This window comes from Mastacembelus armatus, chromosome 2 (assembly GCF_900324485.2).
Source record: "Mastacembelus armatus chromosome 2, fMasArm1.2, whole genome shotgun sequence".
NCBI lineage: Eukaryota > Metazoa > Chordata > Actinopteri > Synbranchiformes > Mastacembelidae > Mastacembelus > Mastacembelus armatus.
Genome location: NC_046634.1, coordinates 4806845 through 4832321, shown reverse-complemented (window position 1 = coordinate 4832321; position 25477 = coordinate 4806845). Strand labels below are relative to the sequence as shown.

General features: G+C 40.4%; 3 protein-coding genes across 5 annotated transcripts; 1 reads left to right on the top strand and 2 right to left on the bottom strand.

The window, feature by feature from the left end:
* Positions 1-3469: 3469 nt before the first annotated feature.
* On the bottom strand, positions 3470-7452 carry LOC113127515 (cyclin-Y-like protein 1). Its single transcript, XM_026302192.2, has 10 exons — positions 6959-7452; positions 6679-6753; positions 6563-6597; positions 6252-6352; positions 5849-5884; positions 5183-5234; positions 4983-5102; positions 4682-4848; positions 4367-4529; positions 3470-4236 (listed from the first exon to the last, which is right to left on the bottom strand). Exons 1-10 carry the CDS (start codon positions 7116-7118, stop codon positions 4120-4122), a joined length of 1026 nt encoding a protein of 341 aa, XP_026157977.1. The 5' UTR covers positions 7119-7452; the 3' UTR covers positions 3470-4119.
* A 202-nt stretch (positions 7453-7654) lies between these two features.
* Positions 7655-9645, top strand: mettl21a (methyltransferase 21A, HSPA lysine). Its single transcript, XM_026302210.2, has 4 exons — positions 7655-7788; positions 8169-8669; positions 8767-8878; positions 9031-9645. The coding sequence occupies exons 2-4, from the start codon at positions 8523-8525 to the stop codon at positions 9426-9428; spliced, it is 657 nt and encodes a 218-aa protein (XP_026157995.1). The 5' UTR covers positions 7655-7788; positions 8169-8522; the 3' UTR covers positions 9429-9645.
* An 831-nt stretch (positions 9646-10476) lies between these two features.
* Positions 10477-14818, bottom strand: LOC113127520 (cyclic AMP-responsive element-binding protein 1). 3 transcript variants are annotated; one of them, XM_026302201.1, is made up of 9 exons: positions 14664-14818; positions 13686-13779; positions 13393-13539; positions 13046-13146; positions 12634-12773; positions 12198-12380; positions 11872-12025; positions 11388-11566; positions 10477-11195 (listed from the first exon to the last, which is right to left on the bottom strand). In XM_026302201.1, exons 2-8 carry the CDS (start codon positions 13770-13772, stop codon positions 11422-11424), a joined length of 957 nt encoding a protein of 318 aa, XP_026157986.1. In that variant the 5' UTR covers positions 13773-13779; positions 14664-14818; the 3' UTR covers positions 10477-11195; positions 11388-11421. The 3 variants fall into 3 exon arrangements, with proteins under 3 accessions (XP_026157986.1, XP_026157985.1, XP_026157987.1); XM_026302200.1 differs by having other exon boundaries at positions 10477-11566; XM_026302202.2 differs by lacking the exons at positions 13393-13539; positions 13686-13779 and having other exon boundaries at positions 10477-11566; positions 14664-14793.
* Between the last annotated feature and the right edge of the window lie 10659 nt (positions 14819-25477).

Here is a 25477-nt window from a genome sequence, read left to right as displayed (position 1 = left end):
AAAACAAAACTAATGAAAAGCATGGTAATTTGCTTTTAACAGCATCAACTCCCAGACAGATAACTGAAATGCATTTAACTACTTTATTCAAAAAAATAATATCAAAATGGACAGGCCATGGGCTGGAGCACACTGCACACATACTGTACACTCTGCACCATGAAAAGCAATACTTAAAACAAATCAGGATTGCCTTGAGCTTGCAGGAAAAAATCTAACTTGGTTCAGCACAACACATATTTCTTATTTGCTGTACAAATAAAAATATGCAAGGTATAGAAAGAGAAAATAAACCATTTCAATTTCTCCAAGGTCAAAGTGCATTTGGCCACTGCAATGTGCCAAATGTCTGGTATAAGACTGACAAACTGATTGGCCTGTTATCTCTTTCCCAACGCCAGGAACCAGGGGTGCAAAACAAGGTTTAAACTGTATGCCAAGCTCATTAGAGTTGAGATGAACCAGCAGTCAACCACTATTTTTTTGCCACCTCAGTGGAAGCCACAGTGGGGTAGCAAAGTAGAAATGGAAGCCATGCAATGAAATGGTAGGGGTTTGGACCAGAGACCAAGGCACTGAACAAGGCAACAGCTATTAAAATGATTATATTAAGATGTTCCAGGATATTTTGGTGTGACTTTTTGCAGTATGAACACATGCTATAAAACTGACAATGTTCATGCAAAAACAAAAACAGAAAACCACTAGAAACAAAGAGGTCTTGGACCCAATCTTAAAAAGACCTGTGAAAAAGCTGCCTGAACCCAACATGCATACACTAATTTTCAGCTAAAAGGACCATATCTGATAGGGACCTAACAACTAAGAAGCATCCACTACCAAAAAGATGAGAAATACAAATAATTATAGGCTCTCTGTCTCACCTGCAACTGATCCTGTCATTCAAGAAAGAGTTGTTAGTACACATTATGACACACCGAATGAAAACAGTGGGGTTTCTCTCGAAGGGACTGGCTGTTGGAACAGAGCAGCCTGGGAAAGCCAAACATGTGACGTCCTCTTGGGCTAATTTGATTAAAGTGCTATTTATTTTCTCATTCATCTTCCACACAGGGAATCACTTTTCTGTTTGCACAAGCTTTTATAGTGAATGCACTCAGTGATGCTCAGTTCAGTGCAAGACTCAAATGATTTAAAAAGAAAAAAAAAACACAGCTGATTTGATATATTTGTTTAGCTTGTGATGGACCAAAGCAGCTAGTCAACTTGTCAATTATAATTTTTGAACCTCTTGAACAGAATGACACTTCAAGATATCCACTTTTTATTATAAAGAAAATACCCTCATGTCCTTATGTTGATCTAATTCTAAGCTATTTTACTTTATAACATCTGTATATAGTATGATTGGTATTCCTTTGTGAGACCTGGAATATAATTAGCAGTATTTTTGCTAATATAATCAGTATATGTGCTTTGCTATATATTATTGGGAGAAAATAAATGTGTATATTTCAGTTGTAGCACATATTTGCCATTTTTACTTGGAAAATGAAAATGTTATACAGTATATTAAACAGTATTACCTACATGCTGTTGAAATTGTCTCATTGACTGCTCACCTTTTATCACTCTTCATGCATGGACAAACAAAAATATGCACAGGCAAATCCAAACATTAGCCCAGATCAGAAATGCAGTTCAATACTTTCAATTCTATGCTGCAGGCTTTGACATTGTATAGCTGAAGTCTGTGTGATATGAGGAATGACCCGAGTGTGTGGAGGGTAAACGGAGTGACTTCCCAAGGGGGCAGCTTGTTCTCTCTAGCCCTCTTTTAGAGTTCAGACAAGTCCCATGACACTAAAAGATTAATGAAGCTGCACTGGCACTGTGATCCCTGGCACACACAGACACACACAACTGTACAGGCACACAAACTATACATTTCAGATTATGACAATTTTCATGTACCTATCATGGTATGACCTTAACAGGACGCAGGTATTGATTACACTGTGGACGGTACATACATTGTGCTAGAGGATAAATATTCTCAGAAACCTCTACTCAAAAATACATGATTGGCAACTGCATGTTGTGTCAGTAGGCTTCCAGTAGGATGACTGAATTAATCAACTTTTCCTTTTTGTCCTTTTCTCCCTTTTCTTTTAAAAAGGGAACTGTCTAACATGGCTTTCAAAGGCATCCTGCCTAGTGGTCAGTACTGTCGATTCAACATCGTCAGTCTTCGTTCCTCAGATGAAAGAGGCCTAGTTGTCTACGAGCATCCTCTAGTGTGACGATGATACAAGCAGGCTGCACCACCTCAAGAGTCGGGAGGATGTCGCATTAACACATGGGCTAATCTTACACCTGCAGTCAGACCAGCTGTCTTACATGCTGCAGCACTGCCTCCCTGTGGTTACCAGTGGGTACTGCAATTCCACAGCTGCTAAGAGAAAATACCACTGGAGAAAAATCCTAAGTTAGTACTTTTACATGATTTAGGGTTAGGAAAAGAGGAAATGAGGTAATACAATTACCTTGGCAAATACAGACACAGCCCTCCTGTAGGTTAACATGACATCCCCCAATACAATAAGTATGGTTTACAACAGGTGAGAATACAGTAGCAGTTATACAGCATAGCTTAACTGTAACACCACTTGGGGACTGTCTAGTAATACTTTGTCTATTATTGCTCAGGATAAAGCACAGATGTGTGCCTTGATATGCAGCTATTTAAGGTAAACTGTTGCCAAGTGCAGCTGGTGAAAAGCATCTGCTCCCATTCTCTCTCCAACGCCATTCCTCACTTTAATTTGCCTCAAAGTCAAAAGTTTTCTGCCAAGTGTCTAAAAATAGCATTAAGTAGTGCCTGTTGGACACTGTATCCTGACATGCCTCCACTGTTTGCTTTGAAACACATAGCCGTTTAAGTTTAATTAGACACAATTAATTGATTGGAGTGCAGTGTGGGCACACAACCTTCTTCACTGAGTTCTCCCCAGTCTCCTCCTTTTAATCATTAAGATAGAGAGGGAGGGTAAACTTATGCATAAGCCACAATGTAGCACTGTGTTCAAGCTCAATAAATAGAAAATTACAACTGTGCAAGAAGCACTCATTTCAAATTTGGGGGAAAAAAGCAGCAGTTGCTTCAGACTGGGAATCAGGGATTAAGAATTAAGAAACACAACTCATACAACTGCAATCACCAAGTACCTGGCTTGGTAAAGGGAGAAAAAATGTCCAATCAGTGAAAACCTAACTTTTAATATTCTATGTTGCAGAGCCTGATTATGCATCAAAATGTGACCTGATTACAGCACTAATGCACTCATGAATCTCCTCTGAAGCGCATCAATCATCTGTCATCTCTAGAAGAGCTAATTATGTTCTGGTGGCTCAATAAATCATTAATATATAAAAATTGAATAAATGAATTGAAAATACCTTCTCCCTTACCTTTACCTCTACCAAAAACAAAAACCACCATGACACATTTTCCCATCTAAGCAGCCTCAACTTTAAACAGCAACTGGAATTTATTTGAATTAAATAAAGTCATTTCACAGATATAAGGGCCTACATAGTAAGCAAAAAGTCTACAAATTGTCCATGTGTGAATGAACTACACCACAGGGTAGTTCAAGACAGTCTTTCATCATCTGAAGAATGGACAAAAGATACAGCTGGTGGAGAAAAAAGGGTCAAAGCCAGAGAAAGTACTCCCCCAAACACTGGCAAATGTACAAAATAAAGAAAAAGGAAACAAAACAGATGATGTCCTCAAATTATGTGACTTCAGGAAGCATTTGCATGCTAATACCTTTCAAAGTTAGACATCTTAAAAAACGTGTGGCAGTCTGCAAATTATTTTACCACATCACCATGCTTTAAAGACTGATACCTGAAGATAAACACATAGAGACAGGATTCATTATATTTGAGAGATACTGCATGGTAAATTTCTGTTTTGTTTGTTTTTTTTTTTTTTGGTTCCTCCACAAGGCCAACATTTAACATAGTGTAATTTATCACTTATTGATATTAACATAATCTACTGTGGGAATGTCTCTTGATAAACCTCCTGAGCTTGGCATCGCATCTTGCAATGTCACTCTAAACCCACTGCTCCACCTCATCACAGACTTAAGACAGCACTGCCTGGGCATTCTTGATTCCAACCAGGTTTTCTGCACTGACAGACCTCCTCATTGCAGATTTACTCATATCCTTATACTTGTCCTCACACAGCCTGGAGATGGCCTAGAGACAATAATATAACACAACAACACATGATCAGAGCATAACACTGATGTTCTAAGTAGACATTTACTCTACATTCTGATTTTGACTCTTTTATTCACAATGAAAAAGCACCGTTGAACATACACACCTCTAGTTTTTGGGCACGCTTGTTGCTTAGTGGCTCCAGAGGAAAACTAAGATTGTTGTCATCAGCCAGTGAGCGCAGGTCAAAGTAATACTTTGCGTAGACGCTGGCAGGGACATTGATGTTGAACTGGAGCAGCTCCAGAAAGTGACGCTCCATTTCATTCCTGCAGAAACCAAACAAAACAGAATGTCATTCAGAGAATGAGAAAAAAAAAGCAAATCACTCTTAACAAGTTGCAACACTAGGCAACCAGTGGCTGATCAATTACTCAGTGTATGATGAATAGTACTTCTATGGATGCAAAGAAGCACTCACATGTCCTCCACAGTGATATCTTTGAGGATCTGGCAGTAGTCTACGTTCCACACAGCCTGGTCGTCCCAGACCTTGGAGGCAAGCAGGATGGCACCAAGTACAATGCGCTTCCAGTTACAAGGACAGATGTCCATCTCGGCATAAGTCAACAGTCTTTCAAGGTACACCTAACACAGCACACAACCATCCATTTACAAAGGCACACATATGCACAAAACAGTTACAGAGATTAGATGGTGTGAAAGGGTCTTATAAACATTTATCAGAATCTTGAGCTGTAGATTTGGCTTAGGAAAACTACCAGAGTGACGATGGCACACTCAGCAGTGAGCTGTGCGGAGCTGAAGAGCGTTCTTATAAAGCGGTAGATGAATTTGTGTTCTGGGTCAACCACAGAGTAGTCATCTGGAACCTTCTCTCGCTGTTGGACACAGGGTCATTATGACTGATCCATCAGCACAGAGAGTAAATATTGTTTCATGTTATTGAACATCAACTCACCGACAGAGGATGCTTCTTCTCATCAAATATATCCAACGAACGGTTTGAATCTCTGCAGGAACAAAGCGTTAACATTACTACAGGCAAGACATCTTATCTAAAAAGTACTGCAAAGTGATTCACAACCTTTTGCTATTTAGTTTTTATTGGATTTATAATCTGATTAGCTAAGTGTCTTCATTTCACTGACAATATGGGACATTACTTGTGTTCATTAAAGGCCATTGTAAACTGTAACATGAACAATTACTATTTCCTAATTATTAACCAATCAACTGACTATGTGAATGACTACATTAGGAAGAAGCCACTATGGCACCAATAAAGGTTTAAAGCTAATTTAATGACTACTACTAACTAACTATCATCAAAGGTATGTATTCATCCCTATCTTACTACTGTATATTTGTTGACAAACTAACTGACTATTGTTCAAGAACAAACATTTGGTAAACTGCCACAACTAACTCAGGGGTGTTTCCTAACTAACTAACTGACTGATTGACAACTGGCCACCACTAAACTGCTGTTTTGCCAGTAGTTTGACAAATCCAAAATGAATGATACTCAACTATTTTTTCTGTTCTAACTAAATACCTAAGCACTGAGAACAATGAAGTCACTTTAATGCATATAATAAGGGAACAATATTTTAAAGTTTCTTACCTGTTTTTTATGTGATAGTATATGGCCAGTGCAACACTGGAACAGAAAGAAATCGACAAACAGTGAGCCACTGGAAGTGAATTTATTCTTATTATTCTTCGCACCAAACAGTGTCTTCTTCCAATACCTGCAGTCTGACCAACAGATATGTAGGTCATATCTCTTGCAAATAGTACTGAAGAATATCTTCATCTGCATCGCGCAACACTCCTAACTGAAAGCGCAGGACAGTGCTAACCACAGGCTAGCTTGATACCTTGCAGCATATTAGTTTAGACTGAAGTAAGTTTTGAGGGTAACACATTTTTGAGTAGTGAAAAAGAAATGTCTTAGCTCTGCCCTTTTTTTAGATTTAAAACCATTCCTGTAAAGATTTGTAGAAGACAGAGGTGAAGTCACTTACCATTTGATCGTGCTCTTGAGGTTGGGCTGGCTGACTGTGCTGTCGTCGATGAATATTGTTGAGCAGGAACTGTATTTTTTTGTCAGGAGCCCAGGGGATGTCTGGTATAAAAATTATGATAAAGAAAAAAGGTGTTTTTAGAAAAACGCATGACTGCAGACATGCCAGATTAAATGTCAGACCTAGCTGAGTTAAAAGTGAAGGGAGAACTGTATAAATAACTAATGCTATTGTTTGTGTTTTTTTATAAGCTTAATAAAAAACATCATACTAAAAGAAGCATATCAAACAAATACAGAAGTTACACTTACATGATTCATGTAGTTGCTTTTTCTTTTCTCACGCACTGATATTGGGGGAGAAATGAGTCAGTGCAATTCAGAGAATTAGAGATTAAAAATGTTAAATGACAACATATTTAACTGACCATCTGTCTGTGACTTGTTGAGGAAAAGGGTGCTGGCTCTGGGATGGTCTGATGGATTGGCCTCTTGCGCCAGTTCTGTAAAAATCAACAGTGAGAGGGGGCATAGTTTGTCATAGCATTGAAATAGGTCTATACAGAAGGACTGTTCTAAAAGTCTCCTTGATGAGTATACAGTGCTGCTGATTTAACCTGTGCATAACAGATCAGAGTGTGAGTGATTATTACAAATGAACTCTAAACCCTACCATTTCCAGTAAAACACACCATAAAGTGGACCCACCGTCTGGGAGCTCCCTATCGCTGATGTGCTGCAGGTAGGTCCCAGTGTCTTCACTCACGTCCTCAGTGGTGGTGATGGGACACTCCTCCAGCTCCACATCTCTCTTATGGGACTTAGGACTCTCTCCAGGAGAGATGCAGCAAGACACGGAACCTCCCATTGTTGACCTATAGCAGCCCTGCTATAGCCACTAACGTTTCCCATACAACTGAGGAGGGATCAGCCACTGACTTATTGTGACTGACAACACTTAAATGCAGCTCGTCTGCAAAGTTTGATCCTAATCTTTCAAGTGCCGATTTATAAATATTAACACCAACGCAAATCTTTAAAACCTCAAGCCTGACTTATTTGGGTTTAGATTTAACATACTAAGGAATAATCCAGACTGCGTGTTTAGCTGCAAAGTGAAAAACACTAACGTTAGCTTCAGAGAAGAGCCTATGTTAGAACAGCCAGCTGGGTATCTGCGATAACGATATGTGCAAGACGGCTGACATACTCAGGGTGTGTGCGCATTATGGCACGTACACACTTCAATACGAATTGCATAAGTGAAAGGAGACGTTCTGGGCGGTGGGTGGTTGTATTTAAGACATTTTACGGACTACAAGCTAACAATACAAAGTCACAAGCTCCTCTGGCTCCCTCCATGGCTGGCCGGCTAACGCTAGCTTCCGCACCTCAATCCATTCTCGGCTTCCTCAGCGGCATGGATCAATTTGCATTATCACCGCAGTTGAAGTCTGTTAAAATTAAAGGCTACCGGACTAACATACACACTCGCTAATTGGAAAACAATATTGCTAAGGAAGTAAAAAAGTCAGCAGGTATGGGAATGTTAAATAACAGCAAACAGCTTTCTTCGCGTTTACAAGAGACATGTCTCGGAAGTCAAAAAAGCAACTTCCGGCTACTGCTTCCAAACTAAAAGTCTAAAATTAACAATCCATCTTTTTGAACTACATTTTCCGTTTATCGTTCGCCCATTATTTTTCCAAAACCAAATTGATAAAACGGCGTCGTTTTTTGCTTTTCTGATTAAAAAACAGAAATGGAAGTCAAAGCAAACCGTGTAACGTTACTGTTCGTTTTTTACTACGTTGCTATTATGTGTTGTTTTCATTGACGGTGTATGTCCCCTTAATGTACGATCGACGAATGAAAAATATTATAACCCAAATACAAATAGTCTTTTCTTTCGTTTTAGGAACATTACTTTAATAAAACGTCTTGTCTGGAGACTTCCGACATGCGCATGCGCAGAACAAATCCTGCAGCGACAACAGGGATTCCTGAATGGGCTGCAGTGTTTTCTAAAGCACAAACGAGGTAGTTGTGAAATCATGAAGCAGAAACTGGTTCGGGGTTTTGGAGGAAGAAATTGACACTGAAGGGGAGAAAGATCTCCAGAAGACGGCAGATTGACTGAGTAAATCAGTCAAGATAAGAACAACAACGGCACTGCCAACCTCCAATAAACAGAAGAAGAAGAAAGCGGCCCATGTGACCCCACATCGTCAGTACACGTTTAGTTCTTGTTCATGTCAGTTGATTTTACAGCATGGCTCTGGTTCCGTACACAGAGAATTCAATACCAGTGCTTTCCAAACTCCACAATTCATCAGCACAGTTTCGTTTTGCAAATCACGACCTTCATCTGGCCCAGGACTGGAACAAGCTCGGGGTAGCAGCAGTTGTGTGGGATGCGGTAAGACAATGATATATATCTTTGTGTCAGCGTGACAATCATTAGCCATTCGTTATGACTGTTTTGCTGTATAATTTATATTACACTCGTTTTCTAGGCAGTTGTCATGTGCATGTACCTGGAACTGGGAAAGGTGGAGTTAAAGGGGAAAGTGGCGATCGAACTGGGAGCTGGAACTGGACTGGTGGGGATTGTTGCAGCCCTGCTGGGTGAGGGTTATGTATAAGCCTTTTGAGTGGAAAGAGGTTTTAAGTTTCCTCTCCACAAATTTAAGATAGTGTTGAGAATTTGCAAGCAATACATTTATAGGTATTAAACATGAATATCAGACCAGTCAGTGTCATGTTTTCAACATTTCTAGGTGCCAATGTGACCATCACTGACAGGGAGCCTGCCTTGGATTTCCTCTCTGCCAATGTGAAGACTAACCTTCCCCCAGACCTCCAGGGCTCAGTGGTCGTGTCTGAGCTGACCTGGGGTGAAAGCCTTGAACGTTACCCAGCTGATGGATTTGATCTGGTTCTGGGTGCAGACATTGTGTACCTGAAGGACACGTTTGTGCCACTGCTGCAGACTCTAGAGCACCTGTGTTCAGACACTACTGTGGTGTTACTGGCCTGTAAGATCCGCTATGAGAGAGACACAAACTTTTTGTATATGCTCAAACAGCGGTTCAGAACTGAAGAGGTCTACTATGACAAACAAAGGGACATCCATATATATAAAGCTTGGAAACAGACAACCAGGAGGGATTTGTAATAACTGATGAGTCACTTTATGTTCACTGACTACCTTATTTGTATAGTTTACTGTTGTTGCATAATAAACATTTCAAAAGTTATCAAAAAAGACCAGAAACACATTTAATAACAGCTGCCAAAATGTAATATTTGAATAGCTCTAACATAATGCACTGTTATACAAGTTGGTGTGGACATGTAGAAATTGTGAATACAAAATTAATAAACAGCAACATAAAAAAAAAAAAGCATACAGAGTCATAACTATACATAACACCTATGGGGTAGGAACATGGTGTTCTATTAGCAATAAAATATCTGTTTTGTTCACTGTGAGTCTTCTTGCTTTTGGTCACACTTTCATTCCTTTTGCAGGGTATTTCATAGGTGCAATCGAGCCCTACTTTGTAAGAATTAATGCTCCACACAACTAATGATGTCTGGTAATGAACAATGAATTTTGATGCCCTCACACTCAGGGACACCGATTAATTACTGGGTAGCAGTGTTACTTTTAAGTAAGATCTTAGAAGCATCTCACTATGCAGCTGTAGGCTTTGCCTGTTAGTGCTGCATGAGATTTTCTTATTTAACAATGTGAAATTGAATAGGATTGTATGTGCAAGGAAAGTGCCCATGTCACTTCAGTGCTGTAAACAGAATTTGCTCACAATTTGTGTGCTGTATTCAAAACAGCTCAGACCACACGTCTAGAGAATTTGTCACTATTCAGTGATATAGAATTTACCAGATTTCCCCAAAACAAAACTGAGGACATTCAGTTTGGTTCAAAGACCATAAGATACACCTATATTTCAGACAATTGATGATTTCAGCGATGGGCCAGTCTCCAACGTGTTCATAAATACGCAGACAAAGTACTTATTTCATAACATGTAAGGCTCATTGTTTTGTTTTTTGTGCAAAGAGAACCTAAGAATTAAATTTAAACTATGGATTTAAAAAACCCATAATACAAAAATATGGATGAAAACAAAACATTAAATACAACTTTTAGCCCAGACAGACTAAACCCTTTGTTTACAATACATACTCTGGTACAAGAGCTTAAGTTCTTTTTTATTCACATTTTTACTGCTATTGGAGACATGACAAATTCAGTCTAAATTTGTTTAAACTATTTATTTTGTGACCTCGAAGAAGCATAAAAATCAAAATCAATGAGCCTTTGTAATAAGACTGGGAAAATGCAAGTGTTTAGATTCCTAAACATTTAGGTATTTACATATTCCACTTGAAACTTTTTCTTGTCCCAAGATTTTGACTGATGGTTTCCAAATTCACTGGTGTTTTGAGTTGTGTGTATTTTGAACGCTGAATTTAACATTAAAACCATCAACTCCATTGTTAGTTCTGTCTGTGTATCAAGACAAAGTAAAATAAAAAATAATGCATGATGCAGGCAGATACTATAGTACATAAATCTCAGCTCAAAAATAAAATGTTCATGATAGTTCAAAGCATTAGCAAGTAACAAATGTTAATGCAAGAGTTACATAGTTACGACAAATGTTCTACTGAAGGTAATCGCTCCAGATAATCCAAGTGTAAACTGTAAAAAGTTCTGTCGTTATTTGTTATGTCATTACCCGCTGCTGGTGATGTTGCCCAATTCATCCAGGCACCAGTGACTGGAGTGCTTCCCTTTGGTGGCATAAAACAGTAACAGCCTTACTGTCTGTCCTATCACTTCACCACAAGGACCATGTGTAGTTGTAGACTTCTCCACATCCTTCTTCACATTGCTTCAGCATTTCAAGGCAAACTGATGGGAACAGAATTAGGATTTCAAATTTGCTGTCGTGTGTGGGCGGCGGTTGTTTTTTTTTCCTATTCCTTGTGAGTCACTTTACAGATTTTCAGCAGTTTTTAAAAAGAAAGCAAAAGAGTAGAAAATGAGTGGCATCCAAATGCATGGCTCTGTGCCAAGTCTCTGTACATTAGGACAGACGGGTACCTGTTGACCCCCTGGCAGGCGTTTGGTGATGTTTCTACTCGGATTTGTGGCAGTATAAGTCTTTCAGGGCTTTGAGTTCCTCGATGAGGGTTTTGTTCTGGTTTTCCAGCACAGCCACACGGTTTTCCAGACACTTGACATACTCTTTCTTCTTTCTACGACATTCACGGGCTGCTTCTCTGTGTGACATAAAGACTGTGTGTCAGTCTGTCTTCAATTAAGGCTTCAATATACAAGTTCTGAAAATCATGCTAGTTCTAGAATGAGACTCAAAAGCAACCTATCCTGGTCCTGATACAATGTCATGTAGGTCAATGATGTTGGGACAGACAATTCAGCAATACAGACCACTCTACATGACTATCTGCATAAAAGCAATTTCTTAGACATTAACGGTGTGAGTGGTAAGATGGACAACAGAATCAAACTGGCAATGCTGTAGCATCAGCTAGAAAAGTATGCACCATTCATCAAATAAATGTACCTGTTTTTCATAAGTCGGACCTCCCTTTTACGTGTAACTTCCTCAGTGCTTCCAGTTGTGCCCAGTGCAGGTGATGTGGCCATGACCACCCCAGGAGTGATGGTACTTGTGGGGGCTGTGCGGATCTGATAGGCCTGGACATCACCAGAAGCAGCTGGAAAAAAAAAAAAACAAAAAAAAACAGACATTATATTTTTTCCCCAAAGTAACATAACACACACATTAGAAAAAAATCTTCTTACCTTGACCAGTTTAGTTCCAGTTCAAATTGTATAGCAATCCTCATTCATATTTATCCACAATATTAAGCTTAATTATTTTCCAACCTTGTACAACCACTTGGTTGCTGGGCACTAAGATCTGTTGCCCATCACTGGTCTGAGCGTACTGGAGGATGGTGGCACCAGGCTGGGCTGCAGCAGCGTTGGCCATGGTCAGTGTCTGGAGACCCTGCACTCCATCTGTACCATTATTGGCAAGCTGGATGGCTCCACCCTGTGTAATGGCAACTCCACAGGGACAACATCATCAATTAGTCTTAAATTAACTGAAGGCAGCAGCAGCAACTAAACACAAAACCAAACTTCAAAATGTGACACACGTGATGTCTCTGACTCTGCATCAATCTTAATGTGTGTCCAACAAAAAAAAATGCCTCATGTTATATTCAAAGCCAACACCTCTATGCTGCATAATAGTAGAAAATCCTAAAGTTTTAACAAAAGCCACCAGCTTCCTGTATCACAGTTAAAAAGTACTTACTGTACTGGCCACTGCTGGTCTGATAGATAGGAGTGGGCATTGTGACTGTGGTGATGGCAGGGGCTGAGTCATCCTCTGATTTCTCTTCCTCAATTCGAGGCACAGCTGGAGCATCTGATGATAAATCATTCAGTATCTTCCTGCAGAGAACAGTCACATAGACATTTAAACTATTTTGACTTCAAAAACAACCTGTTGCAAAATATGTGGTTAAAATCAATTTCATATTAAAAGAAAAGAAGGATTAAAAGAAGGAAGCTGAGCTGTGTGCTCAAAGGCAAGTGTAAATAGGAAACCAGTCATTATTTTATATGTGATAGAAACAAAATGTCAAAACAATACTATTACCGGGCAAATGTTTGTACTGAATAAGAACAGACAAGACTCTTGTCTTTGTTGTTGTCTCACAGACCTGTACGAAGGCCGTCTAGACAGGATCTCTCTCCTCTTCTGAGAGTCTGTCACACTGTCAACGGACTCCTGAGAGTCCTCGCTCTCAGCGACTGTCGAAATCTGCAAGTCAACAAAATTCACAATAATGTTGACTCAAACAAAATAATAGATTTGTTTTAAATAGGTAAGGATGACGTGTGTGAAGGATATCATCAACCAAGCAAGAAAACAGTACAAGCTTACAGCTACTATCCAAATGTCTACAAAGCCATCAGGTTCATCTTTTTAACCTCTGTATGCTCAATCAAACACGTCAGCCTTGCTGTCATAAAAGCAAAAGTTGTTTGTTTTTTTTTCTCCTCTCACCTGTACTGTCTGGACTTGTGGGGACTGGATGACAGAGGGCTGTGCAGCTTGGATCACGCCGTGGACTTGAACTGTTTGACCATTGGGTAACTGCACTAATGTGACTGTGGGACTACTGGACGAAACCTGGCCTGCTGCTATGGATGCCTGCAACCATGACAACCCACAATTACACAGTCTGCAAATCCACTCACAGCCCTAAGTGTCGCGTCAATACTTGTCTTTACAATGCATTCACAGAGCAATGAAGCAAGTTGTATTGTTGCATGCATATTTAAAAGTTTACAGTTCACCTGAGCCAGTGTGATCTGCTGAGCATCAGACTCTGAGACAGCTGTTTCACCACTTTGCTGTGTGTCTGCACTAGCCTCCATGGTCATTTAAAATCTGCAGAAATGTATAAATGTTTTATTTGTATATGGCCATGCTTAAAATGAAAGTGTTAGCACAAACCGAGAGAGAGACACTGAGTTTTAGTGCATGTTGATATCCAAAAGGAGGGTGTGGCTTAGCCTAACATGCTAGGGTATGATTCATTTATACACAACGCAAACATGTTTCACTGCAGGAATAAGGGGCTTTCTAACAGCGCGAAGCAGATGTGAAGCATAAAGTCAACACGCCAGTTCAGAATATGCGAAAGGCTAAAGCTAACTCCTTGGCTAGCCGAAGAACAGTTAGCATGTAGCTTTAGCAATATGAGCTTTATAGCATCTGTTAGCATGCTAATAAGCTAACGATAAACATGACTGCACCGAATTGATAGCGAGCTCTATGTGAATTTGTCTTTATTTTTAACATGTAGCAGCTGGTGTCGCAGTTTGACGCTTTGCTATAACGTTAACTTTGTTCAAATGAACGATGCATTGGCTAAAGCTAGGCTGCTAACTATGAGGCTATTTGGAGGGAAATGTCTGCACAATGCATGCCAGTTATGTTTGCAGCCAAGGATCCTCACTTAAACGAGATGTCTTGCCTACATTTTACTTTAGCACAATGTTGACATGGAATATATGTATACGTCTATTCATTCTGCATTTTTCTAGACTGTTTATTAAATGAAAAAAAAACATTCAAGCCCACTCCTGTTTTAATACTAATGTCTCAGTTGTTTTGCATGCCAGCGAGCCTTGCAGACTGACTCATTTTGTGAGCCTCTGCAACACCGCCGCCATGATCTCTTTGTTGGCTTTGTGCGGATATTAGGTGCAGATAACTTCTCTGGGCAGCCATCTATCTGTTTAGCAAACATCGGATGCGTATCCTCTTACCAACACAGACTCGCTTCGTCACTCCCGGCTCTGCGGAGCTCCACTTTTATTCAGACCGACACGTAAGAGACCGCGTCAGGCTACACCTCCGTCGCGTCACCGAGAACAACAACACGGAGAGGAGGACGAGGGAGACGACGACAGCGAAAATCATCTCTATCGACAGAACCCGAGTGTGCACGGAGAGGGCCGAAAAGTCACGAAGATTACCGAGGAACGAGGGAAATTTACGGGCTTAACCGAGGAAAACGTTCGATGTCTTGTTTAAGTAAGCATGCACTGTGTTGTGTAACTACAAATGAATCTATCTATCTATCTATCTATCTATCTATCTATCTATCTATCTATCTATCTATCTATCTATCTATCACAAGCTTATACATTTCACATATTTTTATAATTTTTTAAAAATGTTAAATGATCCTTATAGGGCGCCGCCAACTGGACAGATTTTTTTTTTTTTTTTTTTTTATGTTTAACTAACTTTGTCGGATGACCATAGACTAAAACTGGTCAAGGTCACATTTTTTGGATTCTTTTTAGATAGGGTCCTCATGCAGGATTAGTTGTGGTGCACCCTGATGGTATGTGAGTTCAAGCATATCCTGCCCCATATTATCCATCCAATTGTTCCAGAGGTCCTGTGGATTCTGGATTGCAGGAGGCTCAAACTGAGAGGCTCAACATCTATGGAGTCAAAGAAGATTTGTATAGAACAAGTGACAGACAAGACAGAACATGAGATTTAGTTAGTTAGTTAGAATTATCAGCTCTTGGGACCTGCAGCAGTGCAGCAACCCATTTACATTCAGGTAACACTAAATTCAGTGTGCAGTGTGTGAAATATCAGAGATTTAATGTTTCCTTGGCGTTTGTACTCTGTCCCCAAAGGCCACCGTACATCAGTGATGTAGCCCAGCACCATCTAATGCTCATTACAAGAAACCTCATCATCATCAGGAGTTCTTCAAACATTCCTTGTGGTCATTAAATGTGTTTCTGAGCTTAAATTGGCTCTGGAACAAAGACTTGAACAGACTAAAACAGCAGCTGAGGATCCAGTGAAGACACTGTGACCAAAATTAGTTCATGAAGTAGAAATGTTATTCAGGATTCACAGAAAACTGCAGCAGTCAGGATTTTCTTCCACTGACAACTACAGAATCAATATATTAATCGTATCAGGAGGAGAGATGCTGCCACAAGGTGCTGTACTGACCTTTAGACACCAGGGGGAGCCTTCAATCCATGTAAACCAACTTGTCATATGAAAGTCAGGGTGTAAGGTTGCAGAGATGGTCTGGGAGACAGTGACAGTTTTCTGACCTTGTCAGGACATTTCCCACTACATGAAGTACAGCGACCTTTTTGTCATTCATGTGTCCATAAGTCACACCATCCAGGTGCCTCTTTACTGGTGTTAGTCAATAATCTTTGGCCGCTATATTGATCCAATGAAAAAAAAGCTAACCAGGTTAAAGTTAAAAGAGTAATCATGTTAGCCAAAAACTCTAGTTTATATGTTTCCTTTATCCCAGCCTGATATGATCAGTTATCTGTGCAATAGATTAGTCTTAACTGTGGTACTGGCTTTGTACCAGCAAACCCACATTGTGATTTTAATGAGAAACAAGTGGGTTCCAGCCCTGTATTACTTATTATGTACTATTTACAACCCTCGAGATTCACATTACATTTGCTTCTCCTTGGTTGTCAACTCTAGCCATAAAATGTACTCATTAACGCTGTCACTCAGTGTGTGAGGACTGATGCTGTAGGAGTGAAATGGGTTCTAAGCTGGGGCAGCTATGCAAAATCCTGCAGGGAAAATGAGACTTCAGACCAATTTATGACCATCATCTCTATGTGCGAGGTCATTTCAGAGGCATCCTAAAGCACACACATACACACACACAGATGCCAAACACACCCATCTTCACCTATCAAGTGATTGACTACACCAGTGCTGCAAACATATTCACTGCTGACCCAACCAAACTTGTGCCCTTTACTATAAAAACTGGTGAATAGCATCAAGCAACCAGTGTTTCAAATTTTCTTCTTTCTATTCAAATTGAATCACTGACAATGAACTGGGCAATTACCTATTGATCCAATAAAACTCTCGTGACAAATATAATAAAGATTTGTCATGTCCATGTCAATGACTTGATTGGCTTGTGATAACTGTTAGTAATGACCACCAGTAAGAATAGTCCGCATTGCTAAATGAAAGAGGTGTCACTAGTTATCACTGAATGTGCACTTGGCTTTGCAAGTTGTGGATATTTGAAGCTTTCTGTGAAAATTAGTCTACAATTTATGTGTCTGTTATGCATATTTAGTCAATTTCTCATTGGACACTCATTCCCATTCTCAAGACACATTCTTATCAAGCTTGCACATAATATTAATAATTCCAAGACTGTGATTAATAAAATAGTGTGATAGGTTTTTTGCATAATTTTCTACAATGACACCTGCTATATTTTAAATGTAGCTACTGATTCTTCTTACAGACTTTGGGAAAAAAGCAGAAACCTATCAGAATATTAAAAATGAATGAAAATGAATTTAGGTTCAACTAAATATTCTTTTTCATTTTGTTACTGATTAAGCATTCTGATTATTTTCCTAATGAATTGTTGAAGCTATAAACATCAGATCACAGGGCTGATTCTTCAAATTACTAATTTAAACCAACAATTAATAAAAATGGCAACGATTAAAATTGTTGTATATTAATCTTCTGTTCAGTATAAGTAAATGCTCTTATTGTTCTGTCACTGAAACCCAATCTCTTTCATCATACATTTGAAAACAAATCATTGTCCAAACTCAGACTTTTCTCTTTTGCATTATTTGCTTTTTTATCATAGCATCATTATATTTTCTGAGAGCATTATCACTATGGCCAGTGTGCTCAGTGATCAGAGCAAATTTCCGACTCTTGCTGCTTATGGTGGTGAGTTCTGGCGCAGAATTTCTGATTGCAAGGTTTACCAGAGCAGTCTGCAGCAGACATGTCACAGCAACAAACCTGGCTGTAAATCACTGCTGAATCATGCACGAAAAGCAGAGCAAAATAATGCCACAGACGTCCAAAATGGTGTAGGAGGAGGACGATGGGAGATTACTCAGAATATGAAGTAGAGACCTGATTCCAATCCGTAGCCCCTTCCTTTCTCTCTAAACCCAGCTGTCAAAGCCCCTGGCTTAACACAAGCCTCCAAAACCCCATTGACGGCAAGCCCTAGAACACTTTCTATTCTGCCAGTTTTTTTCATCTTTCTGTTTGTATCTCTTCTTGTTCCTGGTTCACTCTGTTTGTGCCTTTTGTTTTAATATACACAGCTATATGAAAAACCTATGACCCAAACCAAATTGTGGCTTGAGGCACTGTATGTAACAAGCACCCCCCCCCCTTGGGTCAGGCATGTCTTCTCTGCATGGTGCCCCAATACAGAGTATATTAATAGCGTGCCTGATATATTCTGTCAACATTGCTGTCAAATTTTAAATGCACTCCTCAATCAAACCGAGTGGAAATATCATACCTGCCACTCAAGCAGTGCATTGGGGGAGATATTAGCTTATATGGGCAAGCAGGAGGCCATGTGTCACTGTCCAGAGAGAGACTCAATATGAATACAAAGGGAGAAACATGCAGCACATTTGAATACCACTGACCTTATATGCATGCTTTTCATTGTAGCTTGAATTACCTGAATTGCATATGAACCAGTGCACCTGGCAGGGGTTGCCATGGATACTGGGCCTCACAGTCTGCCACTCTCCATGATACATGCACACACATAAACGAGGTTCTCAAATCTGAGATATCCAGTATTACATTGTGCTGCTGAGGTGCAGTATCAAGCTGCAGCTGGGAGGCAGAAAAGTTATCTAACACAGAGATTGTGCTGACCCAGACCTCTTGCTAATCTATGCTCTAGGCAACACCATGTATTGGGGAATCTCAATCAATCCGTCAAGGTGTCAGCTCCTCCCTCCCTCTCTGTCACTGTAATCATCCCTCCTCAGACAAAATCCAGTCTCTGCCCTGTGCATTCTAAACTTCAGCTGAAGCTAAAGTGAAGCACCAGCAGTTTTTAATATGAAAAGGATCATATGGGGCTGGAGGTCTGTTGAAAGATACAACATATGATCCTCTTCAGGATAAGTGATGCTGATAATGGATGGGTGGTTGTTTCAACATGCTGTGTTTCTTTAAACAAAATCAATCTATAGGTAATACCCAGAACAAATGTCTTTTTGGACAAATGTGAAACACTAGATTGTTATTAGCTGATATGTAACCAAACCTGCAAGAAGTTAATCAACATGCAGGGACCTTTGCCCCAATGAATGTAACAACCTAGAAATAGTTCTGAAGTGACTGGTATCTTATTTGACAGTGGTGAAGAAAAAAGCATGTACAAATGATGGGCTAGGTGTGTGTGTGTATGTGTGTTGGCTTTGCTGCAGTGAACCTTCCCATCATAACATGTCATTCTGGCCACTATTACTCCCTGTAGAGGCAGACACTCCAGCTCAGTGACGGAGAGCATAAGGTCATCTGTCAACCAGAGAGGGAAAAAGTGTGTATGTCGGTGCAATATGAGTCTGTGTGTCCGCCTGTGTATCTTCTCCGTCTAGGCTCGATTTCAGATTGTATAGGTGGTATATGTAGTTTTTTGTATGTTTTACATGTAACTTATATTTATGGTGTTTGTGTGTGTGTGTGTTATAGAGATATATAAAGACCCTAGGAAGCTGTCATTCACACAGGCAAAACACTGTTACCTTACAAACCCCACTCTCATCCATCACCTCCTCTTGCTGCTGAGTTCAAAGGTTGCCATGACTACCGGTGTCCCAGTGGGAACACAACGTGCTCTGCTCTGGAGCCATCGGAGCAAGCGTGTTTGGTGGATGGGGAGGATATGGTGATCTTTGACCTGTCAAGGTCTTACCAATGGAGAGGAGTTGTGGGGGGAGGGGACAGGGTTGCACAGCATTATAAATTCAGCTGATCCTTACTAAGAGGTATAGGGTTGTGGGCGGAGTGGCCTTATAGCTTCTGATCCCGGACAACTTGTGCTGGCTGCCTCCTGGATTTCAGAGGGCCCTGGGCTAGAGAGATAGCTGCCTTCTAATCCGCCGAGTCTCTCTCACCTTGCCTCCTCCATGTTTCTCAGATAGTGCATCTTTTGTGTCAGATCTTTGCAGCTGTCACCATGGTTGCTTGTAAGGATGATACTGGCTTTGTGTGGGTTTTTTTTTATGTGTGTGTGTGTGTGTATGTATGTGAAACAGAGGCACAGACACACATAAAAACTGATAGATGTGAGAGATGCCTTTTCTAAACCACCCCCCCAAAAAAGTGTAAAGTACCCATGGGGCAAGAAATGTCGCAAATATCATGTCAATTTGAAATATTTTTTCCAGACAAGCAACGTCAAGGTTTCTGACACTCCTGGTGAAACAATAATCCCAGATTTATTCTTTAGATTTGATAGAAATGAGCCAATTTTTAAAAAGCTAGCCTTTAGTTAAAATATGAATTTCTTTGTGACCTTTTGCGGCTGTCCGTTTATAAGCTTTTCCTTGAACTTTCATCTTCAAAAATGAAGGGCATTCCATCTGCTGGTGGTTTGACTGAAAGCTCCAAAAATTGTCTAAGAAGAAGTGAAGATTATTCTGTGAAATAATTGTAGGACAGAAATTCTGTACTGTTGACATGTATCTTACAGTCACAAGTACTGTGCACATTTTTACTCTCATTTAGCTTGACATAAATGTATATATGAAAAAGCTTTTTTGTTTAATATTAGATGAGATCACCTTTTCTTAAAAATTAGACATAAATGAACCATGCAAGTCACAAATTACCTGTTTACAGTGCAGTACTAGTTTTCATTTTTAATCATTAAAATTTGCCACAGACCCCACTTAACTGTCAAAAGATCTGGAAATATTTGTACAAAATATGTGTGTGTATGCGTGTGTGTGTGTGTGTGGTTCCATGGCTCTGTATGCTTAGGGGAATAGTAAGGGACAGTCGGGAGAAGGGTTATTTACTGCATGGCCCAGGCGACCTGTCCGTCCTCACGTCTAGCCCCAGCAGATTAAGATGCAGCTGCTGGCGGCTGCCAGAGCAGGCTGAGATTGATGGGGAACACGGGGGCCACAGAGGCCCTGCAGAATTCTGAAGAGCCTGTGGGTACCAACCAGCCGTGCTGCTAGCAGACAGCAACTCCTCTCTGCTTTCCTCTCTCTCCTGTCACCCTTTTTTATCTTTTCCCTGACTTTTCTGTATCGCTCTGTTGCTCTTTCTGGCATTTTTTTCTCTCTGTCACTCTGTCACTTCTGCATCCCTGTTTTTCTGTCTCTCTGTCATTCCATCACCCCCCTTCCGCCCCCCGACCAGTCTCGTGGCCCCCCTGAAGACGCTGTCTCAGCAGCTTTAGCAGATTTGGATGTCATCAAACTGCAGGTGTGTCAGCATCGTTTGTGTTTGTGCATGTATATGTATGTGTGTGTGTGTGTGTGTATGTGTGTGTGTATGTGTGTGTGTGTGTGTGTGCGTGCGCGTGTGTGTGTGAGAGAGAGGGCAAAAGTGAGGAGAAATATACTCTGTAAATATTTCTCTGGTTAGGGTGAATAGCAGGCAAGTAAACTGTGAGATGGATGGCTGTGTAAGTGTGCACAGTATGTTTATGAAAGTAACATGGATCATTCTCAGCTTCTAAAGAACAATTTGAGCTGAAGGAAAAAAGTCTGCATCTGTGTTTATACTTGCTTGTTGCTCTAAAATAATTTGGATGTTACAGTGATGGAAGATTGTGAAGATGGGACTGGAAGATGGATGTCTGTATATGAGTGTGTGGCCAAAGTAGTGTGTATGCTGAACAAACTGCATTGGCAGGATTTTTGTTGGAGTCCCCAGGGCAGAAGACGCATGAGTCAGCGGCCGGTAGGATTTATAGCCAATTGATTAAATTAGCATTTGTTCTGCTACTGGGGAGCAGCCTGTCAGTATAAACATACAGTGAAACACTCACCCATACACAGACAAACAAACATGCACCTGTACACCAACTGCAGTTAAGTAATGCAGAAGAAGAGAAACAAGACAATGAGGAAAGAAAAAAAAAAATCCACCAAGAAGCAATAGACAATTAGCAATGATGTCAATAAGTCAACATGATTAACATCAGGATGACTGGAATGTAAATACTGAAAGAAACACACACTGCACTCCCACAAGCCTCCTTCGTAAGCAGCTCCTTCATGCGATACAGCGAGTGAGCAAGGGGGTGGCACACACTGGGCTTGCTGACAAGCCTTTTTTATGACATTCATCAAAGCCATCTGCCATTTTCCGCTCAATTAATTTGTTATGGGAAGTGGGATCAATTAAGTGCGCACCGTAATGGCTTTATATCCTTGTTTCCCTTTTATAGCCCAATATTTTCTGTGCTCCACTCTGGCATGAAAAGGAGAAATCGATATCCCTAGCTATTTTCCCCTCCTGTGGACTAATTTGTTTTTGCCACTCTCTTCCTGGCATGATAAACTGGCTGTAATGAGAGGTTAGGGCGAGGGGACAGACTAAACATAAACCCGCACTCAAGCCAACAAGCGAACTGGGCATGCTCTTTCTACCAGTCACTGAACCCAAGAAACTACCAAATCTAATCTACTGAGATCTCATTTGGATGTCAGGAGCAACATTGTTTTCCACACTTAAGTAAAGACGCAGTAGTATCAAGAGGGATTGGCCTTTGGCCTGTTATTGTCCAGAATGCTAGTCACCTGTAGAGACAGCAAGTGGCTTAGGCAGAGGTGGAGAAGGCGATGATAAGAACAATGGGCGGCTCATTTGGGACAGTTAGTTTGACAGTGATGGGTGGAGTGGTGTTGGCTAGTGCCACCATTAGTACGAGTGTCACGAGCCACCATTGCACTGGCCTTGCTCACCTCGACCTCTGCTATGTATTGATCACTTCCCCATTAAGCCTGCTGATGGGTCTGATGATATGGTGAAGAAGTGGGGGAGTGATGTGCGTGTGTTTAAGTGTGTGCATGTGCATGACTTCAGAGCAGGTTGAAGAACCATCATTACTCTTGGAGCAGGCCTGATGACATTGCCATATTGATTTTGACATCATCTGCTTGGGATGTGCTATAGAGACCAGGTCTTAAACTAAGGCAAGTAAAGCAAAGCATCAGTTTTGGGTAGGTGTGTGTGTGTGTTTGTGTACTGTATGTCAATGAGCGAAAAAGTCCAAAATTAAAACTGAGTGGTAGACGTATGATTTTATATACACTTAGCCTACACCGCACATGGAATTTCATTTATATATGTGTATATACATATATATATATGACTTGATGTTGAAAAGTGAAAAGTGTGCTACTTTGAAAGTTTGTTGTGCTGCAGATTCATCTATTACACAAGAAGTCACAGTTTACAGGAGACCATTAAAGCAGTTGTTGATATGCTGGCAAATGTAATTCATCATTCAATGGATGATGACCCTTTTAATTTTACCAAACATAGCTTTGTAGCACCATAAAGTCAAAATCATTTTATTTGGATTGAAAGTAGCTCCATTCTACTGGAACTGAAAATGAAGAAATCAATGGACGTCCCCGTTTAAATCTGCCTGCCACTCTGCCTCAGTTTTCTGTTTTGACACTTGATTGCAGCCAGAAGCAGTATGTTACTGTGCACTGTTGAAGAAAAAAATGGAAATGGTGCCCATTAATGGATTTCTTTAAAACAATGTGTGACTCAACACTTCAGGAGGAACATGGAGTGGCCTCAGGCATGCATTCACTGGTGGGCTATATACCGTATGCAGGCGAAAACAAATTACACTGGTATTATCTTTGAAATACCAATAAATCATTACTACATTGATTATTTGAGACATTAGTTTTTATTACAGTAAACAATGAAGACCAATTACCAGTCCCTACATTGCATTGGCATTTTGCTGGATTGTTTTACAGCACAAAACTTTTCTGTTAGCTACAAGGTCATGGTCAAAGTGGTCTGGCAGCAGAGAGGAAGGGTCAGCCTGCTGGACGCAAGTTTCATTCACAATCAGGAAGCTAGATTTGGCTGCAAACAGGGGGCGGGAAGGGGAGCAAGACCTGGCTGTCTGGCAGGACCAGATTAAAACGCTATCGATCGAACTGTAATTTATTTATCAATTCAACAAAAAATTAAACACTGACCTCGTTCGTTGAAAATCCCCTTTTACTCTTGTATGTAGTGACTTGAATATCAAGTGAGTGGCCAAATGTGGGGACTTTTATGAAAAAAAAGTTAAGGAAGTTATGGTGAAAAAGCATCTTTCTCATTGTTCTTCTCACTTTAGAGCTCAAAAGAAAGACTATTAAAAGCTTTATACTTCAGCTCATACTCCTGCTTTGCTGCATCTCCCAAACCCTTAGGACTTCTACTTCTGACAATAAACAACTCATACATTTCTCGATGCGGCACAAAAAACCTCAGTTCCTGCTTCTACCATCCATATTCTTGTCACTCCTCAAGCTCTTCTGATCTTTTCTTCCCTCTCTGGCTATCATTGGGTGCTGTCTGTCTTTCCTGCTCTTATTTTACTCACAAATGCCCAAAGATACTTACATACTATAACTTTCTTATCACCACATCAAAGCCTCTTCTCTTCTCTATGCCAACCCTCCATCTCTGCCCTTCTGTGTCCCCCCGCTGGTTGCAGATGTGCAGAGTTTCTTAAATCCTGCTGACTGCCAAAAAAACAAAAACAAACATAGCATCATTATAAAAGCTTCATTTTTCCTTCTCCTTCATCTCCTCTCCTGCTCCTCCAGCTTTCCCTCCCTGGTTTGGCCCCTGCTCGGACAGAGTAATAAGGTTACCTCGCTCACACTCATGTCAAACAGGCTCTTCTCCCTTGTCCCCTCACCTCACGCCCCGCTCTCTGTTGTCCTCCTCACCCCTCTCTGAACCCTCCCCCTGACTGGCCCTGTAATCCAATTAAAAGCACATTAGGACCAAATGAATTGCAGTAGATTTAATTAGCTGCTGACGAAGGCAGCCTGGATGGCTGGCTGGCTGGCAGTTGAGCGGGTGGATGGGGTGCAAAGGCTCTTGGGGGATACAAATGTTTTTCGCCTTTAACCCATGGATGTCAAAGGGGTGAGAAGTATTAGCGGTCAAGTTGTTGCAGATTTTGCATGCACTGCTGCTGTATATGAAATGAAGTCACTTACTGTTTCAGCCTGCAGGATTAGAGTGAAATGGTCTCAAAGAAATAGTTCACCCACCAAACATTTACATTTAGTGATAAATGTTAAATCTTGTAGGTCTAGAAAGTAGGGCTGAAAGGTTGTTAATCCATATCTTTAGTAAATTCCAAACACTCTCTGCATAACAAATAAATAACTATTTCTGTGCTTCATTCTCATCATTTCGGCCTGAACTGTAACTGAATGAAAAACACATTTTCTAACCTGTTTAGTTTGCATGGATGTGGAATGCAAATTAAAATTTGAAGCTGTAACACTGGAAATTTCAAATAGGCATTTTCACTATTTACAGGCAGTTTGCAGGCAAAACAATTCATTGATTACTATTGATTGATTATTTGTTGCATTAAGGGAAAGTTAATTGTTCCCCTACAAACAACAAATATAACATAACTGATTGTATACCAGTATCTAGCTGGTCTGTGCAAACACATTTATGCATACAGAATATGTCTATTTCTATGACAGGTCAAAGCTTAAACATTTTCTCTTTTTCCTGTGCATTC

Bases quoted from the DNA above. Each gene is read 5' to 3' on its own strand.
- LOC113127515 (XM_026302192.2), bottom strand. From the start codon at position 7,118: ATGGGAGGTTCCGTGTCTTGCTGCATCTCTCCTGGAGAGAGTCCTAAG. The intron at 5,885-6,251 runs GTAAGTGACTTC...TTTCTGTTCCAG, and splicing joins CTCAAGAGCACGATCAAATG to TGTTGCACTGGCCATATACT. The intron at 4,849-4,982 runs GTAGTTTTCCTA...GTGCTGTGTTAG, and splicing joins AGTGTGCCATCGTCACTCTG to GTGTACCTTGAAAGACTGTT.
- LOC113127520 (XM_026302200.1), bottom strand. From the start codon at position 13,772: ATGACCATGGAGGCTAGTGCAGACACACAGCAAAGTGGTGAAACAGCT. The intron at 13,540-13,685 runs GTGAACTGTAAA...TCATGGTTGCAG, and splicing joins AGCAGATCACACTGGCTCAG to GCATCCATAGCAGCAGGCCA. The intron at 12,026-12,197 runs GTTGGAAAATAA...TTTTTTTTCCAG, and splicing joins CAACCAAGTGGTTGTACAAG to CTGCTTCTGGTGATGTCCAG.
- mettl21a (XM_026302210.2), top strand. From the start codon at position 8,523: ATGGCTCTGGTTCCGTACACAGAGAATTCAATACCAGTGCTTTCCAAA. The intron at 8,670-8,766 runs GTAAGACAATGA...CTCGTTTTCTAG, and splicing joins CAGCAGTTGTGTGGGATGCG to GCAGTTGTCATGTGCATGTA. The intron at 8,879-9,030 runs GTGAGGGTTATG...CAACATTTCTAG, and splicing joins GATTGTTGCAGCCCTGCTGG to GTGCCAATGTGACCATCACT.